This window comes from Chamaea fasciata, unplaced genomic scaffold, assembly GCF_029207755.1.
Source record: "Chamaea fasciata isolate MVZ Bird 193981 ecotype frontalis unplaced genomic scaffold, bChaFas1.0.hap1 SCAF_7, whole genome shotgun sequence".
NCBI lineage: Eukaryota > Metazoa > Chordata > Aves > Passeriformes > Sylviidae > Chamaea > Chamaea fasciata.
In genome coordinates, this window is record NW_027094092.1 from 9,557,762 (window position 1) to 9,576,338 (window position 18,577).

At 41.3% G+C, this 18,577-nt stretch overlaps 1 protein-coding gene across 1 annotated transcript in view; it reads right to left on the reverse strand.

Moving 5' to 3' along the window:
* Positions 1 to 18,577, reverse strand: part of SLC6A5 (solute carrier family 6 member 5) — a 31,025-nt gene that overhangs the window by 8,529 nt on the left and 3,919 nt on the right. The window contains exons 4-12 of the mRNA XM_066186791.1: positions 17,365 to 17,538; positions 16,546 to 16,687; positions 15,999 to 16,131; positions 13,591 to 13,725; positions 13,046 to 13,149; positions 10,199 to 10,323; positions 6,213 to 6,325; positions 5,786 to 5,917; positions 4,414 to 4,513 (exon numbers count right to left, since the gene is read on the reverse strand). Coding sequence (XP_066042888.1) covers positions 4,414 to 4,513; positions 5,786 to 5,917; positions 6,213 to 6,325; positions 10,199 to 10,323; positions 13,046 to 13,149; positions 13,591 to 13,725; positions 15,999 to 16,131; positions 16,546 to 16,687; positions 17,365 to 17,538 — 1,158 coding nt within the window. The remainder of the gene's footprint in view (positions 1 to 4,413; positions 4,514 to 5,785; positions 5,918 to 6,212; positions 6,326 to 10,198; positions 10,324 to 13,045; positions 13,150 to 13,590; positions 13,726 to 15,998; positions 16,132 to 16,545; positions 16,688 to 17,364; positions 17,539 to 18,577) is intronic.

Genomic DNA, 18,577 nt, shown 5'->3' on the forward strand with positions numbered 1-18,577 from the left:
CACTCTTAAATATTAGCAATTCAGGAATCAAAATTAGGTAAACAGATAGAGGGATTAAAATTATTTATCTCTTTCCAGGGAAAGATCCACAGAAAAAATGCAAAGGATGTTTTATTTAACAGAACACCAGTTGTTTGGGTTCTTTTCAGTTATTAGTAAATCTGGTCTCTCTGTCAAATCAGTCAGGCCTGCTGAGTAACTTTGGGAAATAAACAACACCTGACATTCCATATCTGATTTTTCCCTCTCTAAAGTAGAATGATGTATTCAGAAGTGTTAAGATACAAAATCCGTCTAAAAGGAAACTGCAAACCTGGCCAGATAACTACTTCAACTATCTGATAACATACCTTCCAGAAAACAAACTGTAAAAAACAGAACTGGAAGGAGCATGAACAAAGTTACCATCATGTATTTATTTTCAGTGTCCAGCAGTGTCTCACTCAAACAAAGGGATTTGTGTCTTTAGCTTCATGCTACAAAATGCAACAGTGGGAATTATGCTGATGTTTAAATTAATACCCCCCACCTCTAAGCTGTTCTTTACTAATCATTCATCATAAATTGGAGAATAAACAACTGGAGAATAAACCTCTAAACCAGCATAAGAAATAAAAAGGTGCATTTGATTGGATTATGGAGCACAGACTCTACTGAAAAATCAGTGATTGCAAGGAAGAAACCACGTGGGTCTCTTTTTAATTTAAAAAGCTCAACAAGCTCAGCAAGCAGAACATGTAACAAGAACTAAAGACAAATTTATTTCATCATAAAAGCACCTGCCACTGTTGTGCCAACCTGCTTGCCATGAAGAGTACAAGTACACAGAGAAGGGTGTCAGTGGAGTGTAAAACAGCAGTTGTCAGACCTTGAAAATATATTATTCCAATTTTAAGCACTGCTTGAAGGAATATAAACCTGAGCAGCAGCTTCGTTTGTATTTACAACACACAAATCGCAAATGTACAAGATGTATTTCTGTGAGCAGTCCTCACAAAAGTAGCTTTAGCACAGTAAAAGTAGCTCTGGTACATTAATCAAACAGGTAATGATTTTAATGTAAGTCTTTCCTTTTTCATTTAAAAGAAAGGAAGCTCCTTAGCCTAGGAAAAGGTTAATTCCAGGGAACAGTCTTTGAAATGGATTTTAGCATTATTATTATTATTGAATTATTATTATTAAATATTATTATATTTGAAATAGATTATAGCACAGGCTTTACCAACATCTGTTGATGACCAACCAGTTATACAGAAAGCATAGAAAGAATGATTTGTAATTTGTCACATATTTTCCACATGTGATTACACTAAAGTGACATCTAACTACAACACAAACCCCTTCTCCTCTATTCGGGTCCTTCCTTTGCAGAGCTATTATTATTTCTGTATTGTTTAATGGTTCTCATAAATGCTCATGTTTTAAGGGATACTGGAATTGCTGGGCAAAGCAGAGACTGGCCGGAGCAGTCTTTTCTAGCAAACCTAACCAAATGTCATTCCACAAAGGCTGGTTTGCAGTGCTTCTGCCACACAGTGTTCAGAGGAGGAACAGAGCCAGTTCTTGTTCCCTATTTACCTTCATGCTTATTGAAAATCATGCAGAGCAAAGAAATTTTACAGATTTAAGTAGTTTTTAAAATATTAAAAATATTTTAAACACAGAATTTTTCTTTTTCACACTGATAGCAATGGCTTTAAAGAGGGCAATTCTTTGGCACAGACCAGGTGATAACGTCAGTGCTGGTGGCCAGGAGGAGTGAAAACATCTAGTACAACATTATTCAGGCATGCTTTCAGCAAAGTGAGGAGGAGAAGTGTCTTGGTTTAGGGTAAATTTGGGAGAAAATATTTGAATAGGGTCTCTTTGGGAAGGAAACTTAAATGGTCTTTATTTTTAGCTGGTCTGAGAGAAAACTTTCTTAAAGAAAAGTGTAAAAGAACTATTTATTTATTAAAAAAGTGCTTACAAGCATAAAGAATGAATAATATGAAACAATAAAGTGAATAAAATGAATTTGCCTTCAAAAATGAAGGCAAAAAAATCCGCAACAAACCCTAAACTCTTCTTAAGCCTCCCCACTCCTCACCTCCTATGAAATTTGTTGATTTTTGAGAAGCTGGGTTTCATTTCACTTCTAAACCAACCCTAACTGAACTACTTACATTCCAGGGACATAAAAAATAGCCGAGAATTTTCATCAACCAAAACATGACTGGCCTAAATCAACTTTTCTCTCTGTATTTTGAATTTTTCCGTCGCATTCTGTGACATTTCCTCACTAGGTCACATCTGGCTTAGCAGCCAATCTCTCAGGCATACTCACTGAATTGGATGTCAGTGGAGGTTAAAATACACTGCTGTATTTCCATGAAATTAGAGAAAATAAGGAAGGGCTGATTCCCTGTCCTGTCTTTAACATTTATTTCTCGAGCAAGAGCACCACATTCTGCATGATTTGAAACCTGTACTGTATTTTAAAGCACTGATGTTACAGAGGGCACTCCACAACACAGGCAGATACAAGTGTTCAGTGAAAAGGGCCAGAACCCAAAGTCAGTGGCTACACAAGCTCATTCAGCAGAACATTTTGGATTTCTATGCCTAGCTGATTAAACTATATCATTCATCCCTGTCCACATCAGTAGCAGGAACAGCCTTACACTCCAGACATAAATTAATCATCTGGTATGTGGGAAGATCTTCACTTTTCTGAGAATCAATCTCCTGCAAACACTGGGCAAGTTTGGGCCACATCCCCAGCTGGTATCAATTGTTGTAACTACAGCAGCTTTGTGGTAATTGTGTTGTTTTTTACTAACTGAGGATTTTTTCACAGTTTAATGTCCACCAACATGGATCAGTACAACTGGTGTTAGCACTGTGAATAATTAATCGTTCTGAGTAGCTGCCATAGTCTTGAGTTTATGTTAAGGACAAACAGGAAAATGGGAAGGCTGGATGTGCATGTGGGGAAAAAAAAGCCTTCAAAGGTTGTTAAATGCTGTGTTGGGTTTGCAGGGATAGGTTTTGGTAGCAATGGGGATACAGGGGTGGCTTCTGTGAGAAGCTGTGAAAGCTTCCCCTGTGCCTGGTAGAGGCAATCCCTGGAGGCTCCAGGACAGCCCCACCTCTGGCCAAGGCTGAGCCAAGAATGGTAGCTACACCTCTGATAACAGATTCAAGAGGGAGAAAAAGGTGTTGTGCAGAAATAATTGCAGCCAGAGAAGAGAAGGGTGAGGATCTGTGAGGGGAACAGCCCTGCAGACACCCAGCTCGGGGCAGGAGGAGGGCAGGAGGTGCTCCAGGCACCAGAGCTGAGATTCCCCTGCAGCCCCTGGTGAGGCAGCTGTGTCCCTGCAGCACATGGAGGGCACAGGGATGCACAGATCCACCTGCAGCCCATGGAGGGGCCCACACCAGAGCAGGGGGATGCCTAAAGGAGGCTGTGAACCTGTGGGAAACCCAAGCTGGGGCAGGGTCCTGGCAGGGACCTGCAGACCCATGGGGAGAGGAGCCCATGTTGGAGTAGATGTCCTGGAAGGACTTGTGACCCTGGGGGACCCACAGTGGGACAGGACTGCACCCCATGGAAGAGTGGCCCATGTTGCAGACATTCATGGACAGCTGCTGCTCATGAAATGGACTCACATGAGAGAAGTCCATGGAGAACTGCCTCCCGTAGGAATAACCCCACCCTGCAGCAGGGGCAGGACTCCTCTCCTGAGCAGCAGCAGGAACAACCTGTGTTGAACTGACCGTTACCCCCATTCCCCATCCCCCTGCTCTTCTGTGGGGAGGAGATAGAGCTGGGAAGGAGGGAAGGGTGGGAGAGAGGTGTTTTTAAGATTTATTTTATACCTCATTATCCCGTTCTGTTTTACTTAATGATAAATGCAATTAATATCCCCAAACTGAGTCTGCTTTGCCCATGATGTATTGGCTGAATGATCTGCCCCAGTCCTTATCTCAACCCATGGACATTTGTGATATTTTCTCTCTCCTGTCCAGTTGCAGAAGGCAGTGATAGAGCAGCTCTGGTGGGTGCCTGGCACCCAGCCAGTGCCACCCGCTACAAACACAAAGATATTTCTGTTGGTTCAGGAGGTCTCTGTCCCTAAAACTGTTGAAGCACAAAAGCACCCCTGGAAAAGTGTCACCAAGTATTTGGTCTATTCTCATACTCATATCTTTGAGCTATTGGTGGAAAATGACTTGAGACTTCATGAAAGTCTTTTGAAAACACACATTTGAAGGTATCCTGCAGTCCTATCATGCTTCTGTCCAAAATAAGAGAGTTTTGAGGCTTTTCATTACAAAGAAAAATTACTCCTTTTCTTAAGAATTTCACTTTATCATTTGCTAAAATATTGCTTTGACATAGGCTGTCCAAAACCAACACTTTTTCCTTACCGTAGATGTAGGAAACTCCAACAAGCTCAAAAATGGCAATAATGACAAGAGAGTAGGAGGCTGCATAAGTGTCCACAAGCTGTAACATATACATTCCACCCTAAGGGAAGAAAGATAAAAGATTACTGGTGGCATTGAGGCAGGCAGACTGGGGAGGAACAGGACCCAAGGGAGCATCCAAACATTGACTGGACACAGGGTCATGCTGCTAAGCTATAGCTTCTTCTTTCTGGCTGAAGGAATACCAAATTCAGCAAGAAAAAAAGAGGATACACCTGATTTTGCTAGCTAGGACAGCCCGGGAAGACTTTGAATTCAGTCCTTTAAGATTAAGGACTGAACTGTGATCAGACCTTCCACCTACAATTGTCTCCACTGTCAAAAAACCATATGTCAAAAAAACCTGTCGAATCACATGTCAAAAGCAAAATCACCACTGAAAGCAGAACTGCCGTAATAATGAGTCCAGTTCATCTTTTTGGAAAGGATTTAATATCCTGTCTCCATGACAGAGTTAAGCAGCATAATTCAAGTGAATAAAGGACTGAATTCTTCCTGGGCTTTAGAACAGCAAACTTGGGCTAGTAGGTGATGAGGTAAGGAGGAAGAAAAGAAATTTAAAAAAGGGGGGGAAAAGATGGATAAAATACTAAGATTTTGTGCATCTCATCTTGAAATTATATATAATGCTGAAGGTATTAGTGAAGAAGACACTGAAGTTTATCAAAAGTGGATGGGAATTCCAGTATTAACTCCACAGTTTGCCAGGACCATTAGTATATGTCTAATCTTAGAGGAAAGGCATTCAAAACAGGTGTGCATATTTATATAACATTCAAAACTGGGGCATTCCTTTATTCATAGAATGGCTTGGATTGGAAGAAACCTTAAAGATTATTTCATTCCAACCCCCCTGCCACGGGCAGAGACATCTCCCACTATCCCAGATTGCTCCAAGCTCTGTCCAGCCTGGCCTTGGACATTTCCAGGGATCCAGGGGCAGCCACAGCTTGTCTGGACACCCTGTGCCAGGGCCTTACCACCTTCACAGGGAGGAATTTCTTCCTAATATCTAATCTAACCCTGCCCTCTGACAGTGTGGGTTGAATACTTAATTTATATTACTATTTTAGAGACGTTTGGCTAGAGAAAATGTTAAAGGCCTGATTCTCAGAAAGATTTGAACAGCAAAATATTATAAGAATATCTCAGTCAGAGCATCCATTAAGTTTTTATATGACTTTCAGACACACCATGTGTGTCACGTGTGTCAGAATTCAGCCAAACCTTTTGCAGCTTGTGCAGGAGGAGAGCAGCCCCCAGAGGGGGACTGGGGGCAGGCAGTGATCTCCAAGTGATTTTCAGTGATTACCTGAGTGATCATAGGGAATCCCATGATGAAGAAGGACACGCAGCACCCAAGGGTGAACAGTGCCTTGTGCGTACGTAAGTACTTGGGGAATTCATCTGACACGGAGGTCACGATAGTCTCAATGGTGGCAAACTGAAAAACAAAATAAAAGGGCTCGTTTCAGTGCACACAAAGCGGCCCAACTGGATGTAAAACAGTACAAGAGAGTATTTTGAGTATTAGGCATTAAATGCCTAATTAAATTAAATGCCACCTGAGTGGCAGCACCAAAGCTCTGCCAAATGGTTTCAGCATAGATGGCCTTGCTTCATTCCTTTTTTTTCCATGACTCACTGCCCACCTGGGAAATAGCAATCATTTGCATGGTCCTCCAAATAAATAAATAGGAAAATCAGAAAGAAAAGAAGGGCACAAAAAGGCAGTTTACCATCGTATCTAATCCAAGAGTTAGAAGCATCAAGAAGAAAATTATGGCCCAGAAGGGAGAGAGGGGCAGCCTAGTTAAGGCTTCTGGGTAAACCACAAAAGCAATCCCAGGACCTAGAAATAAGAAAAAATAAAGATTATCAGATTCAATCTTTCTTATTTACAGAAAGGCTTAAGCATTACAGACTTTAGCCTTACCTGATCAGTTTCTATTTACACTGTTAATTCCAAATCACATATTTACTCCAACTTTCCAAGCAGAATGTGTATTCGTCCAGTATACCAACAAACTGATCCAAAATTTTAAAACATTAGCAAAAAATTGCACACTGCAGCCATGATTCTGTCCTGCTCTGCGACCAAATTCCTGCTACTTCCCTGCCAGCTAGCAACCCACGGCAAACATCCACACCTCAGTGCTACAACATGAATGAAAATGCAAACGCTCTTCTTCAACTCATTGCCACAGTGTTAAATGTGGAGAGACTTTAAAACATGCCCAGACCTGATACCAGACAGGATGCAATAACTACTGCGAACCTAAAAAAATCCTCAAGAAAACCTGAAATAAAGCAGAACACAAGAAATAAGGAGATGGAATTTCTTAAAGTCTAAATCAGGAATTTTCCAATCTTTTTGTTCAACTTTCTACATTGGGTTTTAATTTCTATTGACCATAAAGAAAAAGGTTTTTTTGTAAGTGGGAGCAAAGGCTGCAGGGCTTGTGGTGGCTGCATTACAGCAGGTGGCGCTTCTTCTTCATGTATGCCTTGAAGGGATGCCCACTTCAAGTACTCTGAGAGATGCTTCCTGCCAGGTAACACACATATGAGAGCTGAGTTATCCTCATGCCAGGAGAATGAGCTCCCCACTCCCTCTGCCCTGGACATTTCTGCTTTAGATCATTGTACCCCAGTTCCTCCAGCTGCACATGCTGCTTGTGCTCAGGACAGAACTGCTGCTTGCTCATGTACTGAGAAAAATACAAGTTTCAGCAGCATAAAAATCATCACCTTGGGCAACTTGTGAAGTGTTTGGGGTTCATTCTAAACAAAAGGCAAACACAAGAGTTAAAACACAGTAAAAAAACAAACAAACAAAAAACCGCTCTAAAAACCTCTGTACATGACTCAGTAAGTGCTGCTGCCTTTAAAATGTGTTGCAAAAATATTACTTTTTGCATGGAGAACTACTATTGTACTTACAAACACCGTTTTAATCTCTTAATTAAAGATTTCTTCTTGACTGTTGGAGATAAGGGCTCTGTTTAAACTCGCTGCCTGCATATAGAAGTTTAATTAAGTCTCAGAAAAATGAGTACCCATTAATCACACTTTTAGGAAAAGTTAAATCATAGAATATGAAACTGCACATGTCTTCATGTCAGCCCGTCATAACTCTCCTAGATAACCTGGTAGCATTCAATGACAGGAAATAGTCACAGGGAGGCTCGCTCCCATTCCTTCCATCTTCCAAGATTTGGTGGATATGAACTCTTCATAAAAACTGTATTAAAGCCAAGAAAACTCCAAGTACTTTATATGTCTTCAAAGGTAAAAATATCTTGGACTTTCATTTTAAAGTATAACATTATTTCAACTACACTATGTTCTTAATTAGCGAGTAGAACAATAAGAGATTGCACTGTCTTTCCCTCCATGTTTTACTTCTTCATCAGATAAATGAGTTTTTCCTGAAAAGAAAACTCTAAATGAAAAAATATACTATGTTTTTTGGATTAATATTTTAGGAGAAAAAAAAAAAAAAAAAAAAGGAAAATAATTTAAAATCCCTCTTATTTCCCTTAACATTTTCATTCAAGGTTTTGAAAACTTGAACGGAGATAGTGTTTCATCATCATTTTGGCTTTTTTCTCCGTCTCTGCAAAAAGATATACAACTTTAGAATTAAAAAACAAACCAAAAAAAAACCACAAAAACAAACAAAAAAAACAACCTCAGGCAATGACAAGGGCTGGTTCTTTTCACCATTTCTTGAGTTTCTTTTCATCAACGGTTATGCAATGCAAAACCTCAGTCCACAATTATCCTTAATCTTCACTCTTTTCCTATTGCAAATTCATCTTCTGGTACTTCACTGATTTTTGTTTCCCTCTGTCATGGAGAGCAGCAAAGCCTCACCCTCATGAAATAATTTTTACATGATCTGAAGAGGCTCTTACAAATGCACTCCCAGCTGTTCCCACATCCCCTGGAACAGCTGGGAACAGAGAACTCTGGCCTGGGACTAGCTGCTCACTCCAAGACCACCAGCAAGGACTCAGCAGAAAAGGGTTTTTGAGCTCCTGTGCTGAATATTTCACCATCTCCAGAGATGCACCAGCTGAGCCAAGTGTTTCCTCCACCATCCCTGACAGTCATGTCTCTCATATCTTTACTCTGCATTTCTTTGCAGCCTCCACTGCAGCTCTACTCAAGCCCAGCTCCTTTAGCTCTAACTTCCTCGGAAATGATTTTGGGGAGTGCAGTGTGGTTTAGATTTTGGGACTGCTTTTGTTGTTTGTTCCAGAATGGAGGCAAAATCCAAAATTAAAAAAAAATAAATAATGTAAACATTACTCCTAAAAACTCCTGCAGCTCCCTGACAGGAGGGTGCAGCCAGGTGGGGGTCAGGCTCTACTCCCAGGGAACAAGGGGCAGGACAAGAGGACACAGTTCAAGCTGTGCCAGGGGAGGTTCAGGCTGGAAATCAGGAAGAATTTTTTCACTGAAATGATGGTTAAGCATTGGAATGGGCTGCCCAGGGAGGTGGTGGAGTCCTCATCCCTGGAGTTGTTCTAGCAATGACTGGCACTTAGAGCTGTGGTTTAGTTGGCATAGTGGTGGTCAGCTCTACCAACTAAGACCTTTCAGATCCCCACTAATGACCATCTCTCTTCACTAACCAAGATGTTCTAATCAGTTCTTCAGGGATGTTTTACCTCTCCCTGGAGGCATCTCCTTGCTCCCCGCAGTTCAGAAGCACAGTTCACCCCCTGCACTGGATTTCATCCACCCTCCTCTCATCCAAAATTCCCACCCCCAGAGATAACTTTTACCTTGAAGAGAATTTGACAAACAGCATTTGACGCCAATGAGAAGGCCAATAATCCCTTGACTACATGAAGGGGCCATCCCTACCTTCCATCAGTCATTTACACAAAGGGTTAAAACAAAACTCAGTTTCCTTCCTTCTCTTACCAAACAAGTGTTTAAATGTTGGAATCCTGGTCACTGAGAATTTTAGACTTTCTGTGCTGACAGGCTCTGACCCCCAAGAAAACGCTGCATTTCACCTGAGGCCATGGAGAAGCCTTCCAAAATTGAGTGATAGCACTGGGATTATGGATGTGTAGTGTGAATAGAAGTGTGTAATATCACATAGTGGAAAACCTAGAGTTTAAGGGTTTAGAATATTGTAATATATATAGAAAGCAAGAGGGAGGATTTAGGGTGGAGGCCAGTCCTTCTTTTACACCTTCTTCATGGGTCTGAGTGGTATTTTGTAACTGGATAGAAAAGTCCACATTGCGGGCCATGGGTGGTTGGTTATTGGGTTAAAAGTGAAAATAATCTAGGTGTCATTTCTTAATTGGACAGTTTATCCTTAAAAGGCCTTGTAGAGAGAGAGATGGGGGCCATTTTTTAGTTTGTTAGCTAGAAGTGCTGTAGAACTCACAGCTTGTGAGACTGTAATGTAGATAAGAATTAATAAACATCTGAGTCTGAACGAGAAACCCCATCTCAAGCATTTAATCCCGACTCTGGCAAAAAAAGAAGATAAAACACAACACAATTAAGAGGCTTGAACTAAAATCTTGACTTCCCAGGGTACCTTCTCCTGTAAAGAAACGCCTACACGTGGCTTACTAATCCACACCAGTTTGAAGCCATCATTCCCACCTTCAGTATCAATGTTACCATTAATTACAAAGCTGGAAGTGCCACGGGGTGCCTGCCTAAGTAATGAAACTCCAGTGAGCCCTACCTTGGTCTGCCACAGCTTCAATATTCACTTTGAGCTCATTTGCCATGAAGCCAATAACTGAGAAGATGACAAAGCCTGCAAATATACTCGTGGCACTGTTGGTACACGTGACTATCAAGGTGTCCCTGCAAAGAAAACACAAGAAGCCTGTCGGGATACACACAAGGAAGGTTTTGTGTATGTATTTCAGGAGCCTCTTATGAGCAAACACATCTCGTGGGGATGCTGGTGAAAGCACACTTTTACACTCATCAGGGGCATTTGTTGCTGAGCAGAGAGCTCAGAAATCTCCACAGCACCACCAGGAATCAGGTCTGCAAGCTTCCATCACCCATGTGCTCTTCCATGACCATGGACTTTCTGTATTTAACAACAAAAAAAAATTGCCTAAAGAATTTTTATTACTGTTTGTACCTCTTAATCATTACATGTGCTGTGTAGGAACCACAGGCCATGCAGGGGGGGGAAGCACATCTGCTCTTGGCCTCTCCAAAGAAGAGAGGCATCCTGGTGACATGATTTGTAACACATTTTTAGCTCTCTGCCTCACGAGGACATTTGCTCTCCATATGAGTTATGAAAGAGCCACTGCTGGCCAGGTAAGATGATTTTTGTCTTATCCTTCTTGTGCTCATACACAAAATTCCAGGGTTGAGCTTTCTGTACTTTGCAGAACTCGCTCAACCACCTTGCTATCTGTGGAGAGAGGAGTCCTGGTTACATCTTTCCATGGTTGTTATTGTCAAGGGAATCTCAAGAAATCTATGGCTGAATGTCTTACTGTGCTGGACGTGTCAAGATTTGACAGCAAACCAGCTCTCAGGAGCCCCAGCCATAGTTATTACATTCAGAAATTCCTATTTTCCAAAAAATGGGATTTTTTTTGAACAATATGCACGTCAAGAGAACTTCCCCTTAAACTACTACATCTTCAGAAAACCAGATTGCTCACTTGAAATGTTTGGGGGTTTCATGTTGGCTAGAATTGCTTATTCCTACTGCTGTTGTGGTTGGTTTTTTTGGGGTTTTTTTTTGGTCAGGAGCAGAATGAAATACAACTTGAAAAGCTGTCAAAGAACCTCACTGAGCTGGAAAACTTCTAGAATTTCCAACAGAGCATGTCTTAACAGGAATGGTTTTGTTAATTCTTTGGGTCTACAGAATCAAAAAGACAACATGCTGTTTGGAATCATCATGTGCTAATCTTCTGTAACCTGGATAGGTTCGAAATATTTCCAATGTTCATTATAAAGCCAATTTAGCTAAATTTACTACAACTATAGATTTTTGACTATGTTTAAAATGAATGTGTAACTCAAAAGTACAACTGCTGTATTAAAATGTAATGAATATTGAAATTGAAAGAGAAAATAGTCATGCTTCATTTTGGTATTCAAAGTTGTGTTGTAAAATTAAAAATATTAGGAGTAACTAAGCATTTCTAATTATTTCTACTTCGGTCTCCCATATCCCTCCCTAACATAGGTAAAGCATGTATTTGGTATTAGAACTGTAATATTTTTATACTTCATTACCATGTATTCCCTTCAATTTCCATTAACATCTTCCAAATTCCACAAAACACTTGTTAAATTAATGCAGAGAAGTAGCATGATGCTTCTTCCTTTTTTTTCTCCCTGATATTCTAATTGTATTTATTAAAAAAAAAAAAAAAAAAAGAAAAGAAAAAAAAAAAAGGAAGAAAAAAAAGCTCTGGAATAGCATTTTCAATGATAGGAGCTAAAGGATTGCTGGGTGGGAGTTACTGTGTATGCAACACTGTTAGTTTTCATCCATATTCTGGGATAATTTCATTAAATTACTTTTGAGCATTAGTAAAACTGTTTTTGAAATGCCTTTTTAATATCCTCACCCACATTTCTTTTTTAAGTTAAGTATTTTGCATTCTGTACTTGGAAGCCAGTACTTAGGATATGGCAGTGGAAATCCCAAGGAGAGTTTGCTCTGAAGTTTTGATTGGGAAAAGTTTTTGAGCATCCTCTTGGGTGAGTCCCTGTGCATGCTGCTGGCTGTCCTGAACCGGCACCTCTGGCATTGCAGGAATTGGCAATGTCTGCTTCAGACTGAATTTTAAAACTGTAAAATAGCAGGGAAGCACTCCACTAATGCCACTTGCTTTTGTGTTTTCCATCTGCAGACATTTTAGCTGGTAGGCTTTTGCATGAAAACTATACACTGACTTTTTCCCTTGTAAAAACAGCTTTCACTGATTTCAAATAGGAGTGATTTTAAATTTCATGGCATTAAATGACTTTGTACATGTAAAACCACAGTAATTGGAAAAAGAAAAGCATTTAGGAGATGTAAGAATCACATAAATAGAGGCTGCAACCTTCAGCCCACTCTGCTCATGGGCTGTCCTCCAGCAGAACTGCCAAGTGATTCTGTTTCACTGCCCACAGCTCTTGACACATCCCAGATTGACCTTCAGCCTCAACCTCCTGATTCTGAAAATGGGGGCCCAGTAGGAACTGTAAGAAGCCTAAATGCTCATTTTGAGACTAGCAGATTAGGACCTGGGGAGAGGAGAAAATACACAAACCCAAAAAATGGTTAAATGTAAACAAAATACGCACCCCACCCCCTCCCCCTTGCCCCCCCCAAAAAATGAAACAGAAGAGAGGAGAAGAGGAAAAAAAATACAAGAGGGAAAAAAGGACAAAAGGGAAAACAACAACAACAACAAAAAAAAACACAAAAAAAAAAAAACCAAGGGAAAAAAAGACAAGATGTGGAGGTCCTACAAACCAGATTTCTGCAAGATGAAGGACAACTGTTTCTGGACAAACCTCTTTAATAAAATAGATGTATTTCAGTATTACACACCTGTAGCAGTTATTATGGAATTTGTTGTATGAAGAGAGGGTAATTAGACCTCCCCATGCTGCAGATAAGGAGAAGAAAATCTGAGTGGCAGCATCCTTCCAAACCTAAGAAGGAAAGAAAATAGCATCAGCTCCAGGAAAGAGTGTCAGACCAATGGATGTCAATAGAATATTTAAAAGCAAAATCCTGCCAAGAAATACACCAGGCCCATTTGATAAGGAGTACTATTCTTGTTGAGCCCATAATAAAGGACAATATAAACCTTCCTGTATATGGAAGACTCAAATGTAAAACCTATATTTTTAATAAATATCCATTGAAATACATTCAGAAACAAAAAAACACAATTCAAGAGGGAAAACCCACACCAGATACTGATGCTTTATCTGCCAGCGACCCTAACTAATACTTTACCCATGTAAGATGAAGAATAAGTTTCCACAGATGACAGCACCTCCTCTGCATGTGGAAAATGCTTGCAGCAGATCCCCAAGGGATCTGTGTGATTTATTCACCCCACAGCTCTAAGTGCAAAACAAACCCACCATGGCATCGATCAGCTTCTCCCACTTGGGTGTGATGAAGTACCAGATCCCATCTCCAGCTCCTGGGAGAGTCACTCCTCTTATGAGAAGGATGATGAGAACCACGTAGGGGAATGTAGCTGTGAAGTACACAACCTGGACAGAGCAGAGAAAAGGTTACTGAAAGGGCTGGTTTGGATAGGAAGAGGGAAGGGGCAATGTAGGTGCCACTGCTGCCTGAAGAAGGCAATTACCAAGGCTCAGAGCCAGCAGTCAGCGGATACACTAAGAAAATAACAAAGTTATTTCCCTGGGAATCTGAAATTTTACAGCCCTTCTTGCGGCTGGAAACAGGAATAACATCAATAACAACAGAGGTAAGAGGTGGAATTCTAGACAGAGAAGGAAAGAGGGTTCCTCTCTCCATCTGGAGAGGAACAATAGGAATTAAAAGCTAAAGGAAAATGCCACTTTTGATCATTGCCCAGAGTGAGTTATCACACTTCAGTGGAAACTAAACGAGAACTGCCATTCAGTAACACTTATATTTCTGTAATTTTCTTTTATATATTTCTGTATTTGACCAAAAAAAAAAAAGCCTAAAGAATTTTTATTACTCTTTGTACTTCTTAATAATTACATATCACCATGATGATAGTTATGGTGCAAATTCAAAAAAGGGAAAGTCTGAAATTATCTAGGCAGACCTAATCATCATGATGTCTAAATACACAACAGTGGCTGTGTGTTTATTGTTTCAATAATTATCTAGGACAAAGCTCTCTCTGTGGTCAAATAAAATGGTTGGATTATGGCCTGTTAAGCTTTACATTCAACACAAAATCATTTCAAATATTTTTCACATTAACTTATGTGTCTTAAACAAAACAGAATCATGTCATAACACATTGTGGAATTATATCCTAGAATGGCTTGGGTTGGAAGGGACCTGAAAGATCATCTCATTCCAGCCCCTGCCATGGGCAGGGACACCTTCCCCTAGACTGGGATGATCCCAACACAGCCTGACTTGGCCTTGAACATTTCCAGGGATGGGGCAGCCACAGCTTCTCTCAGCAACCTGTGCCAGGGCCCCACCACATTTGCAGAGGAGATTTTCTTCCTAATATCTAACCTAAAGCTTCCCTTTGTCACTTTGAAGCCGTTTTTCCTTGTCCTGTCAGTCCATGTCCTTGTCCCAAATCCCTCTCCAGCTCTCTTGTAGCTGCTTTAGGCACTGGAAGGTGCTGGAAAGTCTCCTTGGACCTTTCTCTTCTGCAAATTGAACAGACCCAGCTCTCTCATCCTGTCTCCAAGGCAGAGGGGCTACAGCCCTCTGAGCATCTCCGTGGCATTCTCTGGACTCACTCCAAGAGGTTTTTCTGGTGTTGCAGGCTCCAGAGCTGGACACAGGACCCTGGGGGGCTTTTCACTGAGCATGGGGGGAGAATCACCTCCCTCAGCCTGTGGTCTGAGCTGAAGGGACTTTTGAAACTGCTTTTCAAACTTTTCTTGTTTCAAGAGGTGCTTCAACAAGTTGCCCTGATGAATTTCTGTACACTCAAGATACTGAACTAATCTCTACATGAATACAGGATTTCTATCTCTAATACCGAGGAGTCAATATTTTTTCTCTCTGCCATCAGCGTCCGTATTTTTCTTGGCCAATAAGAAAGCGTCACTTAGAGAAATATCCATTGCCACATCCAAACTCACATTGTTATCCAGCCTCTTGCCTTTCATTAAATATTTTTTCCTATCCCACTAAGGTAAGGGAGGGGGAAAAAAATCTCAATTTCCCCCTGGCACTCTGAGACCCTGGATTTTCAGTTAATTACCAAGTGACCTCCCAACAGATGAAGTCAGCTTCTAGAGGCAAAGGGACGGCTTGGAACTGAAACTCTGTGAACAGCTCTAGAAAATTCATGTCTCTGTTTCCACTATCTTTATCCCAGGAAACGCCTAGCTATGTTGCTCACACACACACACACACTGAGCTTTTTTGAAGTTCAGTTCTGATTTTAAAATAATTAACATCTAAATTTACATCAAAATTTCCTGGATTCCAGGGAAATGTGAGATGATTGCAGAATTTTTATGAACACCACACAGAATAGGGAAGGCTGGAAAGTACCATTTGCGCCCATCCCGCTGCTGAGTGCAGCTTAAGAGCTCATTTTAAATTTATTGTAGATAAGAGAAAAAAAAGTCAAACAAAAATTGTTTCTGTTTTGACTAGAAAGGAAAACACAAACGGGAAAAAGGCATTTCAATTAATACTTAGTCATTTACTGGAAGTGTTTTCAGTAATTCAAGGTTGTGTTATAAAATTAAAATTAAAATTATCTTTCCCTTAAATGAGAGTGTGAGTTCCTAAAAACCAGCACCCTGGTTTCTTGTGAGTGTACAATCACAAATATTGTTCTTACTTTTCCTGATGACTTGATTCCTTTAGCAAGGGAGGCATAAACAATCACCCAAGCTAGGAAAAGAGATAGTGCCAAGGGCCATCTAATCTCACCAGGATATTCGATCCCTGCTGAAATCTTCAATACAAAGTATCTAAGAAAAAAAAAAAAAAAAAGAAATTAAATTTTTTTGGAAAAAAATAATGACAGCAACCACAGGCAACAATTCAGCGCAAATTCCTTTTTTTTGTTTTGCTTCAGTGTCCTCAGCAGTTTCTCTAGATGGTTCCAGTGACTCTCACCATGTATTATTCTATTTATCTGCATTGCAGTAGTCAATAAAACTGCCAAGCATGGGCCAACACCCCAGCTGTGCTAAGCACCACGGGAACAGAGAACAAGTAATCCAGTGTTTGAATGCAACTTTCATCATTCCTAAGCACAAAAAAATGAGCATCATTTGCTGCCCTTGACTACTGTATTTCTGGTTTTCCAAGCCATGATTTGTTGCCTGTTCCAGTGGATTTTACAGAAAGATCAACATTATTTCTCCAAACAAAGATCTTACTTGAAGTATTCTTCACTCCCACTGACAAATGTTTTGTTTCCTTCCCTGGTGAAGTTAACCATGGTTAGGTTTGGATAGGCACTCATACAGAAAGTAGAGTTCTTGATTTGGATTTTTGGGTGGTCGCCAATAATGCAGGAATCTAGGAAGAAATTAGGTGGGGGAACAGAGAAATAAAGTGTAGAGATGTTGTTGTGTTGTAAAATGACAAGAATGCATTAGACCACACCTAATTACTTGAACTTTCGTTCAGTTGTCGACACCTTTTCCAAAAGGTCGTTAATTAGGTTTAGTCTCTCTGTGTTCACGTCATTGTGCGTTTGGGGCCACTTGCAGAAACGGTTTTGGGGTTTTTTTTCGTTAAAGAGAAGCTTCTCTAGAGAAAAATAATTCGTCTTTAGCAGACACTCCAGGCTGCCAGCTGTGGTATTTGGTTGCCTACACAGAGTTTACCTCCGGGAAGAAATAAATAAATAAATAAATAAATAAATAAATAAATAAATAAATAAATAAATAAATAAATGAAATCCGCAGTATTTTTAGCATTTAAATTGACAAATCTGATTTATTCTTGGTGAGGTAAAATTTAAGAATGAAAGCAGAGGGAAGTGCCCATGGGGTGGAGATCCCTACAAAGTGTTTTGGGAAGAGACCAGTGCTGGGAACCCCTCCCGGATGCGGTCATCCGCAGTCTCCTCTGGCATCTCCCAGGGGCGCAGCTGAGCTGCAGAGAGCTCTGGAAAACGAAAACCCCGCGGCCACCAATATCAAACCAAAAATAAACGAATAAAAGGAGAGTACGAGCACGGCCCAACTCACCTAGCAAAAGTTTGTTTTTATCTTTGCAGTCGGGCGTGTTCCAGGGGTTGTTACAGGACGCCCAGGGGAGCACGGGCACGAAGGAGGCGAACAGGTAGAAGAGCGTGTAGCAGAGGATGATATTGTAGTAGATGGCTATCAGCACCGAGATGATCAGCATGGCGATGCCGCAGCCTGCCGACGCACGGCGGGGCGGGAGGAGAAAAAAAAAAAAAATCCATTTAAATGCCGGCGGCGGCGGGAGCTGCGGGGCCCGGCGGCTGCAAAGCATCCTGTGGCACAGAGATAGGGACGGGGACAGGGACAGCCCGGAGGTGTGGAGGCCGCCGAGGGCAGAGCCCGCGGAGCGCACGTGGCATGCGGCGGAGCGGGGCGCCTGAAGCCATGCAGAAGAGACGGAGTGCAGGACATGCTCTCCCCAAAAACCGGGCCAGCGCCTGCTCCGCTCACCTTGCAAGGCGGGGATGGCTTTCCACACCGACACGGGGCCCTGACTAGCAAACTGCCCCAGGGAGACTTCCAGGAAGAAAATGGGGATCCCAGCTAGAGCCAACATCATCAAATAGGGGATGAGAAACGCACCTTGGGGGGCAGGGGGGGAGAGAAGAGAGAGCAACCTGAATCACCCCGTGATAGTGGGGACAAATTAGTCAAGACATTTTTTTCTATTAAGATTTTTCGTTTTGTTATCGATTCCCGGTGCCGCCACCCTCGACGGGGCAGGAGGAAGGACTGGGGAGGGGGAGATGGGTGTCAGCTTTCTACATTTCCAGCGTTTTCTACACGCAGTAAATACTCATTAGTGCTAAAGGAGTATTTAACACCTCCCACAAAGAAGTTTTTATATGTAAAATGGGGAAAAAAAGGCTCACAATTTAAAAAATTGTTCTTTAAAATCTCCTCTTCCCTCAGAAAACGGCTCTTACGGGCTGAACCCAACTGTTTCTGATGATCACAGCAGCACTATCCTCTGCCGAGAGAGCCCTTTCCAAGACGGGAGGGGTTTACAGCTGCAAGGGTTTGAATGCAGTAGCATCCACCTAAGAGCCTCTGGCAGGAGAACCCCTGCAAATAAACTTCTTCTTCTTCCCCTTGTAAACTATTAACGGCGTAGCCCCTCCTCCAACTTCTCCTCTCCTCTCTTCAGCTGAGCGACATTCCCTCTATTGCAAACGATTATTTTTCAGTCCGATCGCGGAGAGGTTTAAAATAA